We start from the raw sequence: 19,676 nt of genomic DNA, 5'->3' as shown, positions 1-19,676 counted from the left end.
TCTTCCCTGTTTTTTGAGCACTTCTAAAATACCACATTTCAATGCAGACCTCACAAGCTCTTTATTAAAAAAAACTTCTTTGCAATTTTTAGATCTCTTTTTATATTTCCCAGGCACCCAATGGGCTTTTTCCTTCTGCTGCTGTCAACTCCAGACTAGAAGACCCCTTCACAAGAAAAAATGCTGCCAGCTGTGCTTCCTCTGTTTAAAATAAGCCCTTTTTCTTTTTTTCCTCCTACGGTCATGTTCCCTTTCCCACTATGCTTCACCATTCTTCCAAGTTGGTATCAGTCACAGAATGCTTGGCTACTAAAGTTCTCAAAGAGACAAATCACAATACAAAGTAATTAATTTTATTTCTAAACTGTCACTTTCTGAGACTTAAATTTACTGAGTTACTCTGATAAAGTAACTTGGAATAAATATAACTTGGAATAAATATAAAAAAGAAAACTTGTGTAACTTCCCTTTTAATTTAATCCCTTTATTTATGGTTAACAGCTCTCTTGTACCTCCTTCAGTAATAATTTTAGCCCCTTAGTGTTTGGACCTGTTAAATTAATGTAGCTGATGCTCATTTTGCAAACTCAGATTCAGTCGAACTACAAATAGCATTTCTAATGCATACAGTCATTTTCTCCCTCAACATCTCCTCATCATTAGGAACTCGTCTCTAAAGACCCTCTAAAATTTCAGATAGAATCTAATTATATGGACTTTCTCCCCCATCTCTTGTAAAACATGGAAGTATGTATTATTCTGACTCACCTTCCTTTGCCTAGAAATTAGAAGAATGGTGTTCAGAAACAAGGGACAAAAAGCTGGACATGAGTTAGACTTTTTGATAGTTAGATAGATAGATAATCTATAGACATCTCAGTCTCCAAAGAAGTAGTTAATTATTGTGTGGATATTTGTTGTGTTTTGGCAGGAGGAAGAGGAAACAGAACTGGCAGTGATCTGTCTGCAGAAGTTGCTCCGAGGCAGGGCTATTCAGAACATGGTATTCTGTGACTCTTTGTTTATGTCTCTCCAGAATGGCGGTGGAAATGATTGAAAGTGTGTTTGCAATCTTTCTTCCACAGCACTAATCAAGGGTAATGAGGCTTCTACAGCATATCCTACTGTGTGTTATCTAGAGTCCTTCAAGGCTAAAGTCTTTGCCCTCCAGCCCAAATGTCTTACAGGAACTTCCAGGTTCCTACATGTCTGTGGGTGTCTCCCTGTTCCTGCCATCCCCTACATTCATCTGATAATTAGATGCTTCGTAGGAAAATTACTCAAATGGCAAATTCTAGGCTAGATCTGGACCATGAGTACATTTTGCCTTGATTATGCCAAGATCCCAGGCACAAGAAACCTCCCACATCCCAGCAGGGCTGCCTGTTATTTCATACCATCTTTCCAGTTTCCTGTGATGATGAGCTGAACCTTAAACGAGGAGCCACTGAAGCATACCACCATGATTTCCATTAAGTGCAGGACCCATCATTCTGCTTTCAGTGGAGCAAAACTGGGTCTAGGTAAAGGTTGAGTAGCCACGCCTAATGGGCTTTATATTAAGCAAGTCTATCACTTTTGATCAGACCAGTCCAGAAGGTTTGTTTTCATGCCTGCTGAGAATATAATTGATATTCTCTCTTGCACTTACTATTCAATGTTTGTGAAGTGTTCCCTTGTGGGACCCTGACTTGAGCTTTAGCAAACAATGCAACACTGTGAAAGTGGCTTGAGGTAGCATATAGGCTTCCCAAGTCTTCTCCAGTTCTGTGGTGATCTATGGGAAGGATGTTTGATGCCATTGCAGGACTGTTGACTGTCACATCATGAAATGTCCTGTAATTTTAGGAATCTCCTTCCAGCTACTGCTGTATCAGAAATAAATTACTCAGTTGGAGAATAACGTGAGCAGGGTTGAGTGATCTTTGTTGCTACTGGAAGTCCTGTTGAAAGAGAGGGGGAATGAAACTGACAGTGTCAGGGAAGGGCTGGGCCATAATAGGGATATAACAGGGACAGTGGCAGCTTCAGTAACCTCCTCACCAATTTATTGCTTTGGGCTGTTGCTGGACTCCCTCAAAACAAAGGTCAGAGAACAGTAGATGTTGAAACAGGAGACATCTAACCCTGGACTGAGGAAAAGGACCAGTGCTCAGACTGGGAAGCTTTGACATTGAGGCTGATATGACAGAATATCCAGAATACTGCTGGATATTCTTACTGCTCCTTTCACTTGACATTGGTGTTGCTCTTCTGTGTTCCAGTAGTTGAGTTCTGGGTGAAGCCAAACAGAAAAAAAAAAAAAAAAAAAAAAAAAAAAAAAAAAAAAAAAAAAAGAAAAAAAAGTATATAATGAAGTTGCAAGAGACTGTCTATACTCCACAGCAGAGTGGAGTATAGGCTACTTTCATCTTCTCTGCAGGAGGGTTTCAGCAAGCTTTATCCAGCGGCTGTAGTGTTTGCCTAAATGCAGTCACAAATTTCTTAGAGAGAACCAGGTCTTGGAACCACCTGACCTTGCACCATGGAGAAAAAGGTGTGCTCTGCTGGAAGAACATGTTGATTTATATTCTCTATTTAATATGCCTGGTTGTTTATTTTAAAGATGTATGAAGAGAAGGAGAAGCGGCTGGAACTGATCCGAGAGCTGCGCACCACTCACGCGCTCCAGGAAGATGGACAGCTGCTTCTGAAGGCAGAGGCGCAAATGACACTGGCTCTACAGCAAGAGCATAACTTGCAAATGCACAAGGTTTGCCTGTTATATAGGTGGAAAGGCTGCTTCACAATACCACCCTGACCAGGCACTCTGTGCTTGCAGTACCACCAACACTCTCACATTTAATTTCTTTATGCTTCCCATTATCCACACACAGCACAGAAAGCACTGCTCCAAGTAACAAAAATGCCCTCCTAGCACAGACCAAGCACTGAATGCCTGAGGGGCTAAAATTGCTCTCTCCCTGCTGTGGGGACTCCGGGGAATCTCAGAAACAGACTGAGGAGCCGTGACTACAGCTGCTACCCAGGCTGCACTCGCTTTGTTTGCAGACAGAGCACTTATTTATATTTACAGGGCTTTGAACGAACCATACTGTCAGATGAACCTCAGTTTTCCCACGTTTCAATCAATTTGACTGGAGCTGTGACCTGGCATCACAATACATGCTTGTCACTCACAGCTGTCAGATATTTTACTGAAAGTGTGTTACTGCTCTGTCATTTCCCTGTTCCTTTTCTAGCTTGGCACTCTCAGGCACCTCCTAAGGCCTAAAACATCACAAAAGAAGCCAGAGCAGACTTTCTTTGTAGATCTTGCTGGGCTTGAGACCTCTAGAACCTTAGCAATGGTGTCCCATTATTATACTTGCCACTGTTATGGAGAGCAGAGCAACTTTGGGCTCCATCCTCTGCCAAGGATCTTGTGAGAGCCGGGGTTGCAAATTCCCATCCTATTTCCTTGCAAGCCGCAACCTTCCAGAGCAAAGTGAAGTAAATGGCAGATGTTGGTTTGAAATGGATCTTAAAGAAACTTTGTCCGGACTTCACTACATCTCAGATACTCATTCATATAACATTCCTGCAGGTTTTCCTACAGTTTTTACTAGTCTCCTGTTTTTTTCAGTGACTAGCTATGAGGCAATTCTGCAGGTTCCAGATTACGATAACAGCATCCTCTGGCCAGCTGGCCTGGTGGAGATGAAGCCAGACCACTGCTTCCTGCTGGGTGGGCAGCAGCAAAATTTCCCCTCAAATCTCAGTAAAAATTGAGGCGAGTGACTGTGTTTTACTGTTTGTCATTGCCAGATGCTCCCTTATACACTGGGCTCCCAGGTGTGGAGTGCAGGAATACAAATTTTCTCTACTGAGAAATTAAGGGAAAAATAAAAGCCTTAGGTATTAGCAATTTGAAATGCTCCTTCTCTTCTGGAAGCTCAGGTGAGAGTGACCTGAGAGAAAGCAGTTCAGGCACCATAATGATATTAATAGAGAAGGAGGGAGAGCAAATGGTAAAGATGCTGACCTCTGATCTCAGAATTTCCTTTTGGGAGAGCCACTATCCCCCTCTGCTGGTATCTGCCTCCTCTACTCTTGTGGGTTTTTTTACTATGTTTCTGAAGGCACACAGTCCAAGGCTCAGGTTTTCAAACATTTTGAACTTTAAAACTCTCTGGAATGCATGTGCAGGAGTTCTCTGTGTGCATGGCTGTTTTAGAAAGTCACTGATGACTCAGAGGGCTATAGGTTTTGGTGGTCACAGGTTTTTTTCAGGTTTTTGACCTTTCCAGTATAAAAAGAGGCATTCTTCAAGAAATGCTTCCTGCAGAAAGAGGACGGAAACTCCAGATAAAATGGACAAAGACGAGGGGTAGAAAATGTCCAACCTCATATATAACAAAAGTCTAAGACAAGAGTTCCTGGGTTGTTTTCCTCCACTTTGCACCAGCACCTGGAGCAATAAAGAGGAAGCAGCACGTTAGTTCCATATTATCCCTCGCTGTGGGCTGCTGCACTTACTGCATTGCCATCTGTCTTAAACACACATGGGCTAAGCACTGTGACTTCTAGATGTGTGCCACACTGAGAAGCTCACTTTCTTCGAAACGCTGCATGAGCAGTGGCACGGCACAGCAGTGTAAGAAAGCTGATCTGTTACTACTTGTCTGGGATATTGCAGCTCCGTTTTGAATTTTACATTCAGGTCTACTCTGTTATTGCCTATTTATTCCAATAGAAACACAGCATCCCAGCTGCCCAGGAGTGTGGCTTCATAGTCCTTACTGAAGGTAACGAACTTGACATAGATCTTGTCCCTTCGCAAAGTGCAATCACACATACCCAACCCATAAAACATGATGTGCTTGGAACAAGGAGTGAATGGCACAGTAACACTGAACACTTAGAATCTCGTCTCAGCTGCGTCACAGACTTTCTGATTTTTCCATTACCTGGAATTTCAAGGTCTCATTTGCACTTCTTCAAACTCAATATAATTACTGCTGATTAGAATTTGTTAGCAGTTAGTAACTAGTACAGTTTTAGGTAACAACTCAATACCTAAAGCTGTAGGGACTCATGGCTGCTGTATTACCTCAGCAAGTTGAATCACTTTGGTCATGTGGTGAATGTGCATCCGACGAGTATCATTTCACTGAGGTGACTTTGAACTGTAGCAGACATTTTGTATCCTGAGGAGCAGATAGAAATTTGGCTGTACTCAGAAATACAATTTCCTAAATTTTTACGCAAGCTTCCTAGTCATAAAGGTTGAGGGTTTACTTTCCAAATGCTAGAAAGAAGCTTCATTTGCAACTTTCAGTCCTGTTGTTCTGGTCAGGTCTAGCTAAGCTTAGCACAGAAAGATGGAGGGTATGCAGCTGAAGTCATTTCATTGTCACTTTTATATCTCCTGTTTCTTGGTCTTGATAGCGGAACTTTGCCCAGCAACAAGCAGATGGCCTCAGCAGCTGTGCAGGTTATACTCACAGCCACAAAAGCAGTTTATTATTATTACCTGGAATACAGCATGTCTAGTGCTTTATCTCTTCCCACCCACCCAAGCATAGAGGCTGCTTGTCCTAGTGTGGACAAGCACATAAATAGTGTCGGACTATTCCCTCCCTGACTAGTTTTGTCAGTTTTTATCCTCTTTATGCCTTCGGAGCCTGTACACAGAAGTGTTACGTTATGCAGATTCCAGGCCAGCACATGTAAAAGAAGAAGAATGCAAAACTTGTAGAGTTGTCCCATGGCTAGTCAGAGTGAGTGTTGCAGAGCTGTTTCACATGCCTTTGGTAGTCCGGGGACTTCGAAAAACATTCCTGGGGTTTGTAACACAATTCTTTGCATTTTTTTTTCCTGAAGCTGTCAACAATGGAAAACCACTTGGCCAGGGAAGAAGGAAGGGCTCTGGCGAACATATTTGATTTCCTGTCCAAAGAGCTGGTGAGGCTGCAAGAGGAACGGAAGATCCATGCTTTTGTTATGTTGGCTGAGAGGCAGAGGCGGATGCGAGAAGCGGAGGAGAGCGGACGTCGTCAGGTGGAAGAGAGGCGGCGTCAGGAAGAAGACGAGATTTTCAAACAGGCAAGAGAGGGAGACTGGTGGAACTGTGGGTGGATTGTAGGAACTGCCTCCTTGTGGGAAGGTCCAGATGGAAAGGAGGTGCTTCAGCTTTGGTGGCAGCTAAAATTGAGGGGGAAGGCTTAGTTGAAGAGGGAGTTCTTCCTTCCTAAAAGAGTCATGCCCATTAAATTGAAGATGATCTGAATACCCCTACAGACAGTGCTGTTAGGTGTATCATTTCCACAACAAACACCTATGGAAAACAGATGTACCTAGATCATCTTTAGGAATAATGTTTTGTCAGCACTTGGTCTGTCCAGCAGAACTGTTGGTGCTCTTCCAGGAAGGATGCCTTTAAGCAAGGTTTTGGAAAGCTTTTGCCCTCCAAAAGTGGATTGCAAACAATAAGAGGTACAAAAACTATTCTGAAGTAATGACAATCGGTAACATAACCTCAAAATCCAGAAACAAAAATCCTGAATTACCATATTCTATAACTATTCTATAGTCATATTCCTACTCCCTAGCTCCTGACTGCATGAAGCATATTTCTGCCAGTTGAAAGGAATGAGTGGGAGCCTAATTGACTAAACCAATAATTTTCAAACTTCGTGGGAGGAGGTTAATACCAAGAGAGTCTGGCATCATGTTTATTTTTCTTTTAATTTTAGCTTCTCCTCTCATCTCTTCTGCATCTCTGAGTGGGAAGCAAGAAGGGTCCAAGTGCCATAAGCTTATGCCCTTCACACTAGCAGAGGGAAAACACCCGTTTCTGGAATCTCTGCTCTACAACCATTATAAGGAAACCAGTAATTTTATCTCATTTTTATTAAAGCTACTTTGACTGGGTTGATGGAACCTTTTCCTTCAGTATTTGCTTGAATGAAAGCTGATGAATTTACTGAAGTCAATACTAATGATTATTATTTGGCAGTTGTTGCTCAGGGGACCATGAGAACAGAGGAAGCAACTGCCATTGCATTCACACAGCTAACCTGCTGCAGCAGAACTGGATCTGTGGATAAGTTTTTCTTCCACCACTGGTTCTTTCCTGCACTTTTTTCTGTTCAGTTAGTTCTCAGAAAGAATTGTGAGATGATAAATTTTTACACAAGTCACTCTTCCCAGAAAGCACATCTGAAAACAAATCTCAGGCTGGCCTGCCTGAAAATAAGGGTCTGATGAAAATCTGTTGATCTTGCCTTTTGTGGAAGTCCACTTCCACCAGGCTCCTGGCAGAACAACAGGCAGTGGAACAATAGCTTGATGTTTTGTTCCAGGTAGTGAAAGTGCACCAGAGCACTATTGACTCCTACTTGGAAGACATTATCCTGAGTAGCATGGAGAACACAGCTGAAGAACAAGCCAGGGAAGAGGTTCAGAGGATGGCTCTAGAAATCAATGACATTGCTTACGAAATGGAAAGTCGGTATGTTACTAAACTGCACATTAGAGGCTGTTTACAGCAGTTTAGAACCTGCCTGACCATCTGCATCCGTGGTCACAGGTATAACCTAAGACGTGGGAAGGGCAGTCGCCTCATTAGACTGACTGCAGTATGGGAACCACACTGTTACTACCTGGTACACACATATAAATCCATCAGAGTTTTATTTCTACACAGCATGTGCCAGACTCCCTTTGCAAATCCCTTGTGGGATCTGTGAATCACCCTTTTTAGACTTATCCATGCCAATGTGATGCTGTGACTGAGCTTTAAGTGAATCTGGGAACTGCCTAAAGCAATACCCATTCATACCGGTCTTTTCATTTATTTATACGACTACAGAAAATGAGTTTGAAAGAGAGGCTGAAAGGTACAGCTATACAGCAGCCTTTCATTCTGGGATGCCTGTTCTTTAAGAAACTGCCAATTTCCATGGGGGTCAGTCATACTGATGGCTGCCTGACAAGGCACTTTGAGTAGAGTAAGTTGTTGAGAACACCACAGTCTTGTGTTTGGCTGGGGCATCAGCAGTGAATACTTTTTAGGACCTGCCAAACCTCCAGTTCAGTTTCTATGCCCTTTTTCTGGAGTTGAGCCATAAAAATCCCGATGACACAGTGACTCTCCTATGGTACAGCAGTTCTGTATTTTGTAACTAGATGAATACAACCAGAGTGATGAAATCCTTGGGGAGAATGAAGTGTAGATAATGCATGCAGCCCCTGGACCAGTTGGGAACCCACCAAACACTGGCAAGGAAAAGAGCATGGGGACCAGCCAAACGCAGAGTCACAAAAGGGAAGAATTCAGCAAACTCAGCAATGGGCCAAAGACAAAATTGACAAAGATGCAAATTCTCAGAGGTATCTGCTTGTCTAACTCGGTTAGACACAGTGTCGTCAGTGAGAACTGAGCTCCTAAATACCTTCGAGGATAAGGAGTCCAGGGTGATCTTCTCCTTGGAAATATGCTCCCTGCTTTCCAATGCAGTGTTGAAGACATTGGCAGTGCCATGCAAGGGGAGTAGTCACACTGTCACCTTCTTGTAGGATAAAGAGAGAGCCAGCTGACAATTACTGCCATGATAATACATTCCCTTGAAAATAGTGAGAATATTTACAAGGGAGTCTTGTGTTTGCAGAGGTGATCTGGAAAGAAATTAAAAATACTAATACCCTTCTGCATCTGTTCTGTAGTCGAAGTCGCCTACAGTCCGAAGAGATTGTAGCAGAGCTGGTTTATGATTTCATGATTCCAGAAGCTGAGAAAATGTCTATCAGGGAAAAAGGTATGGAGTCCAGTAACTTTATTCTCTTCGTAAACTGGTTCAGCCTCCTCACTGTAGTGCACTGAAAGATGCAGTGCCAAGAGTTGTCTCAGTTCTCTGAGATTCACCTTTTGCACTCTACAGGTAGAAATTTAAGCCCTCTGACTCTTTTTCACTGATTTCTTATGATCTTTAGTCTTTTTAAATGGTGATCTGAATTCAGACCTGCCTGATGTAAATTTGGTGTAACAGTAAAACTATATGAAAAGAAACAGCCCACTGCACTTTCAAAAATAAACTGGGAAAAATCTTTAAGTGGCATGGCTGTTGATTGTCTATTATATGGCAATTTCCAAAAACTGTAGAAGTCTAACAGGGAGATTACTTAAATATACACCATATGTGGAAGGAAGATTATATGCTTTCCTGTGTCTCTCCCCTGACCCACAATTGGTTGAGAGCTAGAAGCAAAGATAAAGTTCTAGGGTTGGCTATAGCGGCATCGTGTTTTAAGTAGATAATCTTGCACTTGTAAAGGATGCTTCTGTTCAGCCAAAATGAACAGTATCTGTCAAAGTACAGAGGGGAAGGCCCTGGAAATGTGTGAGCATGATGAATAAATGGCTGTTCTTAACTGGGGTGTTTCCACTGACCAGCGCATGCAGACAGCCGTTACTAAACCAGTCACCCACAGAAAGTGGATATAATTTAAGAAAAGCAATTGTATCACAATAGAGTCTGAAGTGGTCCTCGCCACAGCGTACTCGGACTTGAGAATGAAGGCACTTCACTGGGTGTTTTGTTGCTTTGTGAATGAAAATACACACCCTCTGCAAACCCATGTCATGGTCTGTGAATTGTGCAAACTTTTTTCTTCCTAGTTTTTGTATTTGTCAAAACAACAGTGTCTATTCAGCAGCTGGCAATTCTGCATAAGCTTAGATCAGCTCCGTTCTCTGTAGCCCTGCTTCTGCAAGACTGCCAAAGCAGGTGATGTGATTTTAGTCAATGAAGCCTGCAGCTCAGGCACTAACATGCACAGGTTAGTCTGTCTCAGAAAGGAGAACGGAAAGAGAAGACCTGGAGATGGCCTAGGATTCTGGACACGCCAAGATACCATCACAGAAGAAAATATGTACTGGGCTTAAATGCCACAGCGGCTAATGAATGAAGTACCTCAGAAGCACTCCCAAGCAACAGAGGGAAAAAAACCTTCAGAATCTGTGGTATCTACAGTGGGTTTGCCTGGAAGGCAGAGCTAGAGCCAGACAAAAATTCAAGTGGTGCTGGTGGAAGAGCTGCAACAATAGGTGACAAAGTACAAGAGCTCTTTCAAACGTGATCAGGTGAAATTTGCCACAATTTTCTTGTGATGACAGACATCAGATGTCAGGAAGAGATCTGGCTCATACTCTTCTGCTATTGCTGCAGGAGGCGGAGGGGACTCCATGCACCAAAGAGATAACTGAATTCTACCAAACGTACGCGCCGATATGCAAACCCTGCCAGAAACTTCCTGCACAGTGCTACCTTCAGGGAAACAGACTCACTAACTGTTCCATGTCATTCCAAAGGAAATAGTAGCAAAGAATGGTGGATCTCATGAGCACATCAGCGTATTCAGTTTCTATGGCAGCTTTTAAAACTTTCCCTATAGTGAGCCAGATTATGCATTATGAAACCGTGTTTTAGCAACCTGACACATGCTCGAGCATACATCTCCCTTGAATCTGGTAGGAAGTGACCTGAGAGCACAGCTGTCTGGCCTGCCAGAGGAGCAAATCCATTTGTAGAACAAAGATTTGAGGACCAGCAGTTAAGTCTTTGCCTACATTTTGGCTTTCCCTTAAATATCTGTATGTTGCCATTACCCCGTCTTTCCTCTCTCCTTTTTTTCTCCTCTTTTTGTCACATTCCTATGCATAAAAGCAGGAGTTATCCAGTACTGACTCATCTTGAAACCCACTTGCACCTCTCTTCTGAACCCTCCCTCACTGTAAGTTTAAGTCAGTGTGCCCATACGAAAAACTTGCTTTTAAAAGGACAATCACCAGTTTGAGGCTGTTCTCTGTTAGCTGGAATTCACTGTGAATGGGGGAAGGGACTGCAGCAATACCAGGAGAGTATTCCCAGTATGGTTCATGCAGTTCATGCATACGTGATTGAAGCCAAAATGTCTTGGGTAGAGAGAACTCTTCTGGGAATCGAGAGCTGGCTGGTGAGGGTCAGCTTTTCAAACACAAGTGAGATCCAGCTGCATTCATTGTCGGCAAAATGGATCTGGGAGGTAGATAAACATAAACAGGATGGGTTAGTAACACTGAGTGACTGAGTCAGTGACAGTATGTAGAGGTGTACGACAGCATGCAAAACAACAGAGATTCAGATTCACGGTGAAAGTAGAGCTCAGCCTTACAACATGAACAGACCAAAGCAAAAGGGAAGTCTCGGGCTTTTGCAGGAAAGTGACATTGTGAGAGCCACAGCTCGGTCCTGCAGCATTCCCTACGCCCTCCTTATAAGCACGCAGTATTTCAATCCCCATGATTATTGACCAGCATCTTAAGTCTAGAGAGAGAAAGAATGGTGAAGATCAGTTAAGACAATTGCAGGGTGAATGCTTTGGCTTGGGTAATTTTTTCGCAAGAGGTGGGCTGGAAATACACAGGAATGAGATTGGATGAAAACTGTAAAACACAGAAAAGAACAATTCTCCAGTAGCAAAAGGAAGACCGTGTCTTAATGTCTCTATACTGGCTCCAAGTCTTACTTTGAAGTCAGTGAGAGTTTCTCAGTGCAGGCAAAATCATAACACGGGAGAGGGCAGTTTTACCTGCAGCCTTCCGTAGGTCTGCTGCACTTAACGGACACTGACGGAGAAGTTATTTTAAAGCCTGGTAACATGTCCAGGGCAGTTCTGGCCTAAGCTGGAAAGGAAAACACTTTGGCTGTGCTTCTCACTGTGGGGGCTAGTCTTCAAAGTGAAATGCAAAGTTGGTCACTGCTATTAGGTGGCAGTAGAATGCTTTCAGCCGAAGTTAGAAGGGCATAATTCTTTCTCCCGAGATAGGCTTTTCCACAGCTGCAGGAAGGCTAAAAGTTATCCCTCCCTTCTCCTCTACAGAGAACTCTTTGCTGTACATTTCCAAGTAAAAGCCTTACCTCTTTTTCTGCACAGTGAGGCAGTCCCAAAGAAAGCACATCTATGCTGCTCATCAGATTATCCACAGGGGCACAGAGAGACTACTGGCTGATCTGGCAGTACACGGAGAGACAGCTGCCAGCAAGACAGAGGGAGATCCTCCTGCTGGCACAGCCAGTGCTGCTTTGAGTGGGACAGCTGCTGGACCAAGTGCAGCTGACAGCGCTTGCTCTGCCCCAGTTGCACACGAACCAGGTAAACTTCTGTGCGAAGCAAGCCCAGGAGGGATAGCAGTGACGCCTTCTGATGCATGGGATGGGGATCCCACAGCCTCCTAGAGACAGAAGACAAGCCAGGTGAGTTTCCCTTCCCCTCCGTGATTTGAGCTCAGAGCTAGTACAGGATTGGGAAGCACATTATGTTTACCTTTTTCAGGGCATCCAGAATGGAAAATCTTCTCTCTCCCTCAGGCTGTCCTTCCCACTGCCTGCCAGCAATGTAGTCCTGGAACCACTCTGGATACATTTTGTTGTAGGAACCCCAGTCCAGCCCACTCCACCCCCTCCCCAACTGGCTTTGGACCTCACTAGCTAATTTGCCTCTTCTAATTATTAAGAGAAGCTCGAGTGAGAAAGCAGCGTTAACATTCCTTGTTTGTTTTCCTGACGCAGACCAGTAAAGCTCTGCACCTGGGCTTTTGATGGTATTTCCTTGGGTCTTTTCTCAAGCATGTCCCACTGATTTCCTTAGTGGAGAAAAGCCGAGTGGCTGCCTGCATTAGCACCTCTATTAATAAAGCATGGAAGTTGAATGAAAACGGTCAGATCTTGCATCATCTTTTCACATAATTAGTCCTTGCATAAAGAAAAGGCACCCTTGACCTCAGCAGAGTGGTTCCTGCCAACCAGGCAGTGTCTGGCACTAATAACTAAGGCTAGGTGATAGCAGAATGACGTGGCGGGGGCTGATGTAGCCTGTGCGAAGAACCCATTAGCCAGTGCTCTTGGCTTTTCCAGAAATGCTGCCCTTTGGGCTGACCTCTTCTTGCTTTTCATCGTCCCAAAGGAGAACGATTCTGGAAAGAATCTTATTTTTCTTAGAACAGTGTTAGTCACTCCGGCTTTCCAGCTCCAGGGGGTTACGCAGAAAAGATGCTGGCTTTGCCTGGTTTGCAGTCGTGGGGGTGCTCCAGCTCGGGATGTCAGAAATCAGCAGGCAGCAGACAGGCGCAGTGCGCCTGATCAGAGAGCTGTCAGCGACTTGCTCAGCTCTCCAGCACTCACCTGTCAAAATTCCTGAGGTCTGTGGGTTTGCAGTCTGAAAGGAACGTTTACACCGATACCAGCATCAAACACACCAGCTTTTGGAGAAGCAGGCACAGCCACACCACCACACCCAAAATGCTTACTCATGGATGGCTACAACTTGTGCAACAAACAGCGGTATTAGCTGTCAGCGCTAATGAGATAATGGGCTGATCTCCGAGTACTTCCATCATTTCTCTGTAACCGATAGCCCGTTCTTTGCGCAGGCCCTGTAAAGCCTCAGCTTTAAATCCTGGACACGGCACTGCTCCTTCGAAACGCAAACCAGCAGCTGGTCAAAAATTCAGACTCTTTATTGTATTCCTAGAAAAATTTGCACCAGGTTTCTGTTTTGTGGAATGGGCTTCGGGGGCAGAGGGGAAGTGGCAGGGAGAAGAGGGAGACAGGACAAAAAAAGACTGAATATCCCCATATTCCATGGAGTTGTACATCAGAACCGGACAGGGGAAACTAAGAGCTGCACCAAGAAATCATGGCTGGTCTCCGGGTCACTGACCCAGGGTTACCAGCTGACTGCTAGGGTCAGGCAGCCTCTGTAAGTACTGCAGGATCTGGGAGGAGTCAGAGCTGGGTGTTGAGTTTTGTTAGGACACCAGTGAGGATCATCCCTTCAGGGTTTGGGGATTTGGGAAAATTCTCGTAGTGTACATAGATACTCAGTAAAAGGGAAAGTAGTGAATGCAAAGTACTAGAAACACTCTCCACAGTGTGGGAGCAGAAGCTGCACAGGAATGGTCTCTTTTGCCTCAGGCCACCTTGGACAAATTTAGCCCAGTCGAAGGAGGGGGGATAACATGAATCACAAGACCCAGTGTAATAGGAGAGACATGGAAAACTTGATGCAGCAGAAGAGTAGAACAGGAAGAACCATCCGGTGAGGCATTTACTGTATTTCTGAGGTTGTGTGTCGAAATAAACATTCCCCATGTGGCTCGTTGTACAATTTGGCCTGGTTTTAGAAAGATAAAAAGTATTCCAACAGGTGTGGGAACAGATGTAGGTTGCAGCACTCTGGTCTTCGGCAGTGATACAGCCCCCTGCCCGACGAGGAGGGGGCAGGGGACTCCAGATGCTCTGCACACGCTGAGCTATAAATGTCTTGGTGTCTGTTGTGATTTAAGGGACGCTGTCAGGGTAAAGCCATCTTTTCCACATGACATCACCTAGCACGTAAACTGAAGGCCACGGCAGGATTCTGGCAGGAAACTCTGCTCTAAAAACTGCTTTCAATTGTCATGTGCGAGGTTGGTTGTTTTTTTCTTTTTTCCAGCTTTGCAGAATGCGCTTTGAGAAAGAAAATGAGCACAGTGAGAGGGAATCGGGATCATAAATCAACGGCACAAGAATGCGCCATTCCCTCTCCTCGCAGGAGCCAGAACAGCCCTGGGGAGGAGCCCATATCTGGAATAAACACAGCAAGTGCCTCCAGGGCTGCACCAATACACTGGAAACACTGGGGAAATTCTACTTGTCCCGCTTTTCTTTCACCAGCTGCTGGCTGGGAGGGAGCCTGGCTGTGCTGCTTTGCCGGCTTCTGCATCCTGGCAGGGGGGGGAGACAGGCTGAACCAAACAAGCCTCTGGGGTCACTGCGCTCTGAGAATGGTGAAAAATTGGTCTCTTTGCAGTAAATGAATGAATGCAAATTATCTCAGGTCTTCCCTGCTGATATGGCTCTTGCAGTGTGGGAGGAGGAAATCCTTTGGCGTTAACTGTTCAGATCAGCAAAAAGGACTTTGTGTAGGACAACTGGAAGCCCACAGAGCTTTTTTGCTGGGCACTTACTATATCTATGTTTTTGTCAACATAAAAGCACAAGAGATGGGAGACCCGTGCTCTCCCATCTCTTCTGCCTCCCTTAAAAGCAACATGAGCATCGCCAAAGTTGCTGCTGTAGACCTGGCTGTGGTGCTGTCAAAGGAGTTGCTGCCTCTTTCTGACAGCTGCTGTTTGCTCTGCTCCTGGTCTCGCAGGCGCCCGGTATGTGCCTGCTACCTTGTTGGGCTCAGTCCAGCCCTCACGTAGCTCGGGGTGGGGAGGGGGCGGGGTGGGATAACCCTAGAAGTATGGTCCAATTTCAGTGATACCAACTTCATCTCCTCCCAGTTCTGTGTCCCTGCTCCCACCAAAATCCTGTTCATGCAGCTTTTCCTGTGTTTTTCTGACTGGTGAGTCAGTATCTTCTTGGCATCCACCAGCCTACTCACCTCAGTGCCCTCCGGACTTGGGCCTGGGCTTGGAAGAGGAACTGTCGTCTCGTACGCGTGCCCTCCACCCCTCCAGAGAGGCAGGAATTCTTCTGAACATCTGCCAGAATTACCAATTCCCTGAGGCGTACAGGGGAATTCCCAACGTGTCCATCTAGACTAGTAAATTCTATTTGCCAGGGACCACCTGGGACCAAGGTCCCCACCTCTCCTCACAGCCACTGCAGGAGCAGAGCTGGCAGGAAAAGCATCTTCTCACTGTTTGCACAAGAGAGACAATCCTGGCTGGCTCCTGGGAAGGGCGTATGCTGAAATCTGGGGAGGGGAGGCAGCTCTGGGTCTCTGCTCCGATTGTATCTTTTGTCTCCTCTCATTCTTCCTTTTCTCCCACACGCGGCATCAACCCCACGCACCTCTTCCTCCGCCTCCTGTGGCTGGAGTCCAGGCTACTTCTCTTGGCCTGTTCCCACATGCCAAAGCCCAGTTCTTCATGTAGCTCTCAGAAGGGATGTCCCGCTCCCGTTTCCTTCCTGGGCTGCTCACCTGTGCCCACTTGTCACTCAGAGCCAGAGCCCTCCCTGGCCAGCCTGGCTCAGCACACCATTCCCAACAGACCGGAGAGTTGTGACTGCCCCTGCAACACCCACCATTGTGGCTGGCCTCTAGTCTGCAGCTGGTTGGACCCGTTGCCCAGCCCAGCAGTCAGATTTATCACATCTGGTTCCCCCAAGAGGGAGATTTCATAGTAACCTGCTCTGCTTGCCCATCCTGGCACTCTCGGTCAGTGCTGAGCGCAGGGATGTTCCTCCTCTTCCTCGTGGTAGCAGCGGAAGCGCGCGGTGCTACCTGCAATGCCAACTGCAGTGAGCTAATTGCAGCTGCGCAGCAAGGACCTGATGCTGTTGCTCTTGGTGACAATGTCAGCGCTGAGCGTGAACACCACCAGTGCTCTGAATACAGACGCAGCAAGGAGCCTGAAATATTTAACCAGCGCTCTTACGTAGCCCCTTAACTGAGAGAGCACGGGAGACCTACCCAGCTGCATGCAGACTCCTGGTGGGCGGTAGGATACACCACGAAGAAAACATCTGTGCCAGGACATTAGGAGTTAGCTCAGCGTGCAGCAGGATCCAGGACTGCATTCCCACATCGACCCAAGGCAGGTGTTTGCTGTGAACGTCCAACTCTCTCTTACAGCCCCGACCACAGTCACCAGCGCTGTCTCCTGTGAGAAGCACCAGCAAGAGCTTCTTTGGGGGACCAGTCCCTTCTCCGAAGCCTCAGCAGTCGTGTGACAGTCACACCAAGACACGAGTCTGGGTTTCCCGCCATGCCCTGTGCAGTGTTGCTACCTACGCACTTTCCCACCAGAGCCTGGATTTGGCAGCAGGCTGGGTCTGACCCTGCAGCCTTTGGTCATGACTGGTTTAGCAAAGTCAGCAAAGATGGAGCAGCCTTGCCCTTGCCAGGAGCGTCACTCCCCAGTGCTAGTGAGGGAAGACAGGACAACAACCCAGCCAAGTCCTTCCCCAAGCCGTGGGAGGCAAGAGAGGTTCCAGACTGGCTAATGAGGTTGTGTATCATCTGCTGGGCTTGCCGTCTCCGAGCAACTGGACTTTTCAGACACAAACCGTGGTGCTTCTACTTTCCTCTCTGCATGCTGTGGCTCGCTTCCCTCCTCCTTTGTGGCTCTTGTTCTCCCACAGAAAGCAACTTGGACCTTACCAACAGCAGCCCAAAATCTGCCACCTTCCAGATCACAAATGGTGCTAGTAGCCTTCACACCAGCTTTTAATTGGACCGGCTCTGGATGCTGAGAAGTTTTGTTGTTATCTTTTAGAAGGGTGATGGGGCTGAAGCTGTAAAAGTCCCACTGATAACATTTGCAGGCATTACAATGGGAGGCAGCCACGGATAAACTGGTCAACTGCAGCCTCCACACAGAAGGGTGATTGCAATCCTCAGGTAAGGAGACAGAGAGGCAAGATGCTCCCTAGCACCTTTATCTAACACTGGGCAAAAACTGTAGGAAACCCCTGTCAGGTTTTGGTACCCACTGTCTAAGGAAAGGGTTAAAAACAGTCATAGAGGAGGTGAAAAGTAGAGAAAAGCATAAAGGAGCTGAAGATCCCTTTCCAGTCAGCTTAGCAAAAAGTTATGAGGTGACTGGGTTCTGGTCAAGGGGCTCTGACGTTCAGAAGAGAGGCCTGAGGCTAGAGCAGCGGGTCCTGTGCAAAGACAGCGCAGATTGACAGCCCAGAGCTCACATTCATGGTGAGAAACGTTCAGAAGAGACAGGAGGCCCCAGTGCATACTCATCCAGAAAAGAAACGAGCCCAAAGATAATTAATCACCACCCCAGATTAATGAGGATTGTGATGAGCTCCCATCACTGGCAAACTTTAAATGGACAAGGTCGCCTAGCGAGGTGCTGAAGGTCAGGCAGCGATGGCTTTGCAGACGTAACTGGCCACCCTTAATGCTCTGGTTGAGCAGAGCAGCCCTGGTCTCGGTGCACAAGTCAGATGCAGCCCAAACCCTGGCGATGTTGTGAGACTGATGCAAGTGAAGGGACAACAGCAGCCAGTCACCCTCATTGCTTCCGGGGTGGCCGGGCTGTAGCCAGCTGCCTGGCCCTGCCACACTGGTATCCCCACACCTGCCAGAACAGCAGAGGCTCAACAAAACAAGCCCCGTGCCCATTAGCGAGCTGGGGTGGGCTGGCACCTGCTTTGAGGGACACAGCTTCAGCACAGGAAGGGAGGGAACAGCCCCCCAGGTGGCTTACCCCAGGGCAGCCAGCACCTAGCAGCAAGCAGAGGGGCAGTCAGAGGCCACACTCAGGGTGCAGACCCGTCACAGGCATGAGCTGCCCCAGTCCAGGGAGCCCAGCAGGCTTCATCCATCAAGTCCTTTAATGCACTAACCAGTGCAGACTGCAGCCTCCTCTCCAGTCCCGGCCGCATTTGGACACAGGTGGCCTTTCTACCAGCCCACGGTCTCTGCCCAAGCAGCCGTCTGAAGACAGCCCTCTCCATGCCCCAGCAGTGCGCCCCGGCTTCGGGCACGGCCAGGACACCCCGTCCCATCCTCTCCCGCCTCTCCTGGGGCAGAGCTTCCAGCCCGGGGCCCAGCAGAAGAGGTTTCTCGGGGACGTTCGCGGCTTGTGGCACACACACAAACAAACCAAGAGGAGCCTCTTTGCAATATAAATTTGTTTTTATTGAAGCAGCAGTCACATGACCTCGCATCTAGCCTTTAGGATAGCGACAGAATGGATTCGGCCAGGTCAGCCAGCCCAAAAAAAAGGATTTTAATTTTTTTTTCTTATTTCTTTTGCGCTAATAGACATGTCATGTTTAATACATACATTATCCAGTACCGGAAACCCAACTCAGAGATAGCTACGTGCTGATTTGCTGGAGGAACGGTCCACTGGACGTGGTCTCAACAAACTTTACAGATCACCACCAAATAACATTACTAATGGGATCAAACGATTGAAAACAAAAAAACCCCCAAACAACCATGAGTGCAGGATTCAAAGCCAGCAGTTTACACAGGTTCTTAAGTTCGCATCTATAGGTGGACGGTAAGGGAAGATTGGTTGGTTTTAATTTGAAGTGTTTATGTCCCAGGGTTCCTCTCTCCATCAAATCAAATGGTATCACAGACAAGCTGGCGACTCTTGAGAGACAGCAGGGGTAACACAGCTCGTGTCAGAAAACACGCTCGTTTCTTGGGGTTTTACTGTTACAAAGATTCGCGTCCACCTGTTCTCGCGGAGTGGAAAGAGGCGTGAGGGCGAGGAACAAGGGGTGGGGAAGGGAGGAGGAAAGAAAGGGGCAAGTTTTTGAAATAAAGACCACACACTTGGGATGTTTTAAATTTCATTTCCAGGCTAACCTACTTTTTATTTAATGCAAATTACAGTACCAGTTAACTATTTCCGAACCGAGTCACACAGAACAAAACGTATTTACAAGGGGAATGGGGCGGGGGAAATAATAAAACATTAAGCATACTTTCCACAAAAAAAGTTTATATTTAAAATGAAAAAAAAAATCAGTCACAGAGGCATTCAAGTAGTAATAATGTTATACAGGTTTTGCTTTTCCTTTAAATCAAGACAGATTTGCACAAGTGTATGCAAGTTTGTATACAACCCACAGTCCTTAATATATATATATTTTTTAGATTTCTGTTTTTAAGATGGAAGTGGT

General features: G+C 46.2%; 1 protein-coding gene across 1 annotated transcript in view; it reads left to right on the top strand.

Moving 5' to 3' along the window:
* The window catches only part of MAATS1 (MYCBP-associated, testis expressed 1), a 28,171-nt gene extending 15,911 nt beyond the window's left edge, over positions 1–12,260 (top strand). Inside the window, exons 10-15 of the mRNA XM_010144637.1 lie at positions 932–1,003; positions 2,606–2,752; positions 5,866–6,087; positions 7,347–7,495; positions 8,710–8,801; positions 11,959–12,260. Coding sequence (XP_010142939.1) covers positions 932–1,003; positions 2,606–2,752; positions 5,866–6,087; positions 7,347–7,495; positions 8,710–8,801; positions 11,959–12,260 — 984 coding nt within the window. The remainder of the gene's footprint in view (positions 1–931; positions 1,004–2,605; positions 2,753–5,865; positions 6,088–7,346; positions 7,496–8,709; positions 8,802–11,958) is intronic.
* The last annotated feature ends 7,416 nt before the right edge of the window (positions 12,261–19,676 follow it).

The sequence above is a fragment of the Buceros rhinoceros genome, unplaced genomic scaffold, assembly GCF_000710305.1.
Source record: "Buceros rhinoceros silvestris isolate BGI_N320 unplaced genomic scaffold, ASM71030v1 scaffold22341, whole genome shotgun sequence".
NCBI lineage: Eukaryota > Metazoa > Chordata > Aves > Bucerotiformes > Bucerotidae > Buceros > Buceros rhinoceros.
Note: the sequence above shows the minus strand (reverse complement) of the source record. Positions and strands in the feature narration are given on the sequence as shown.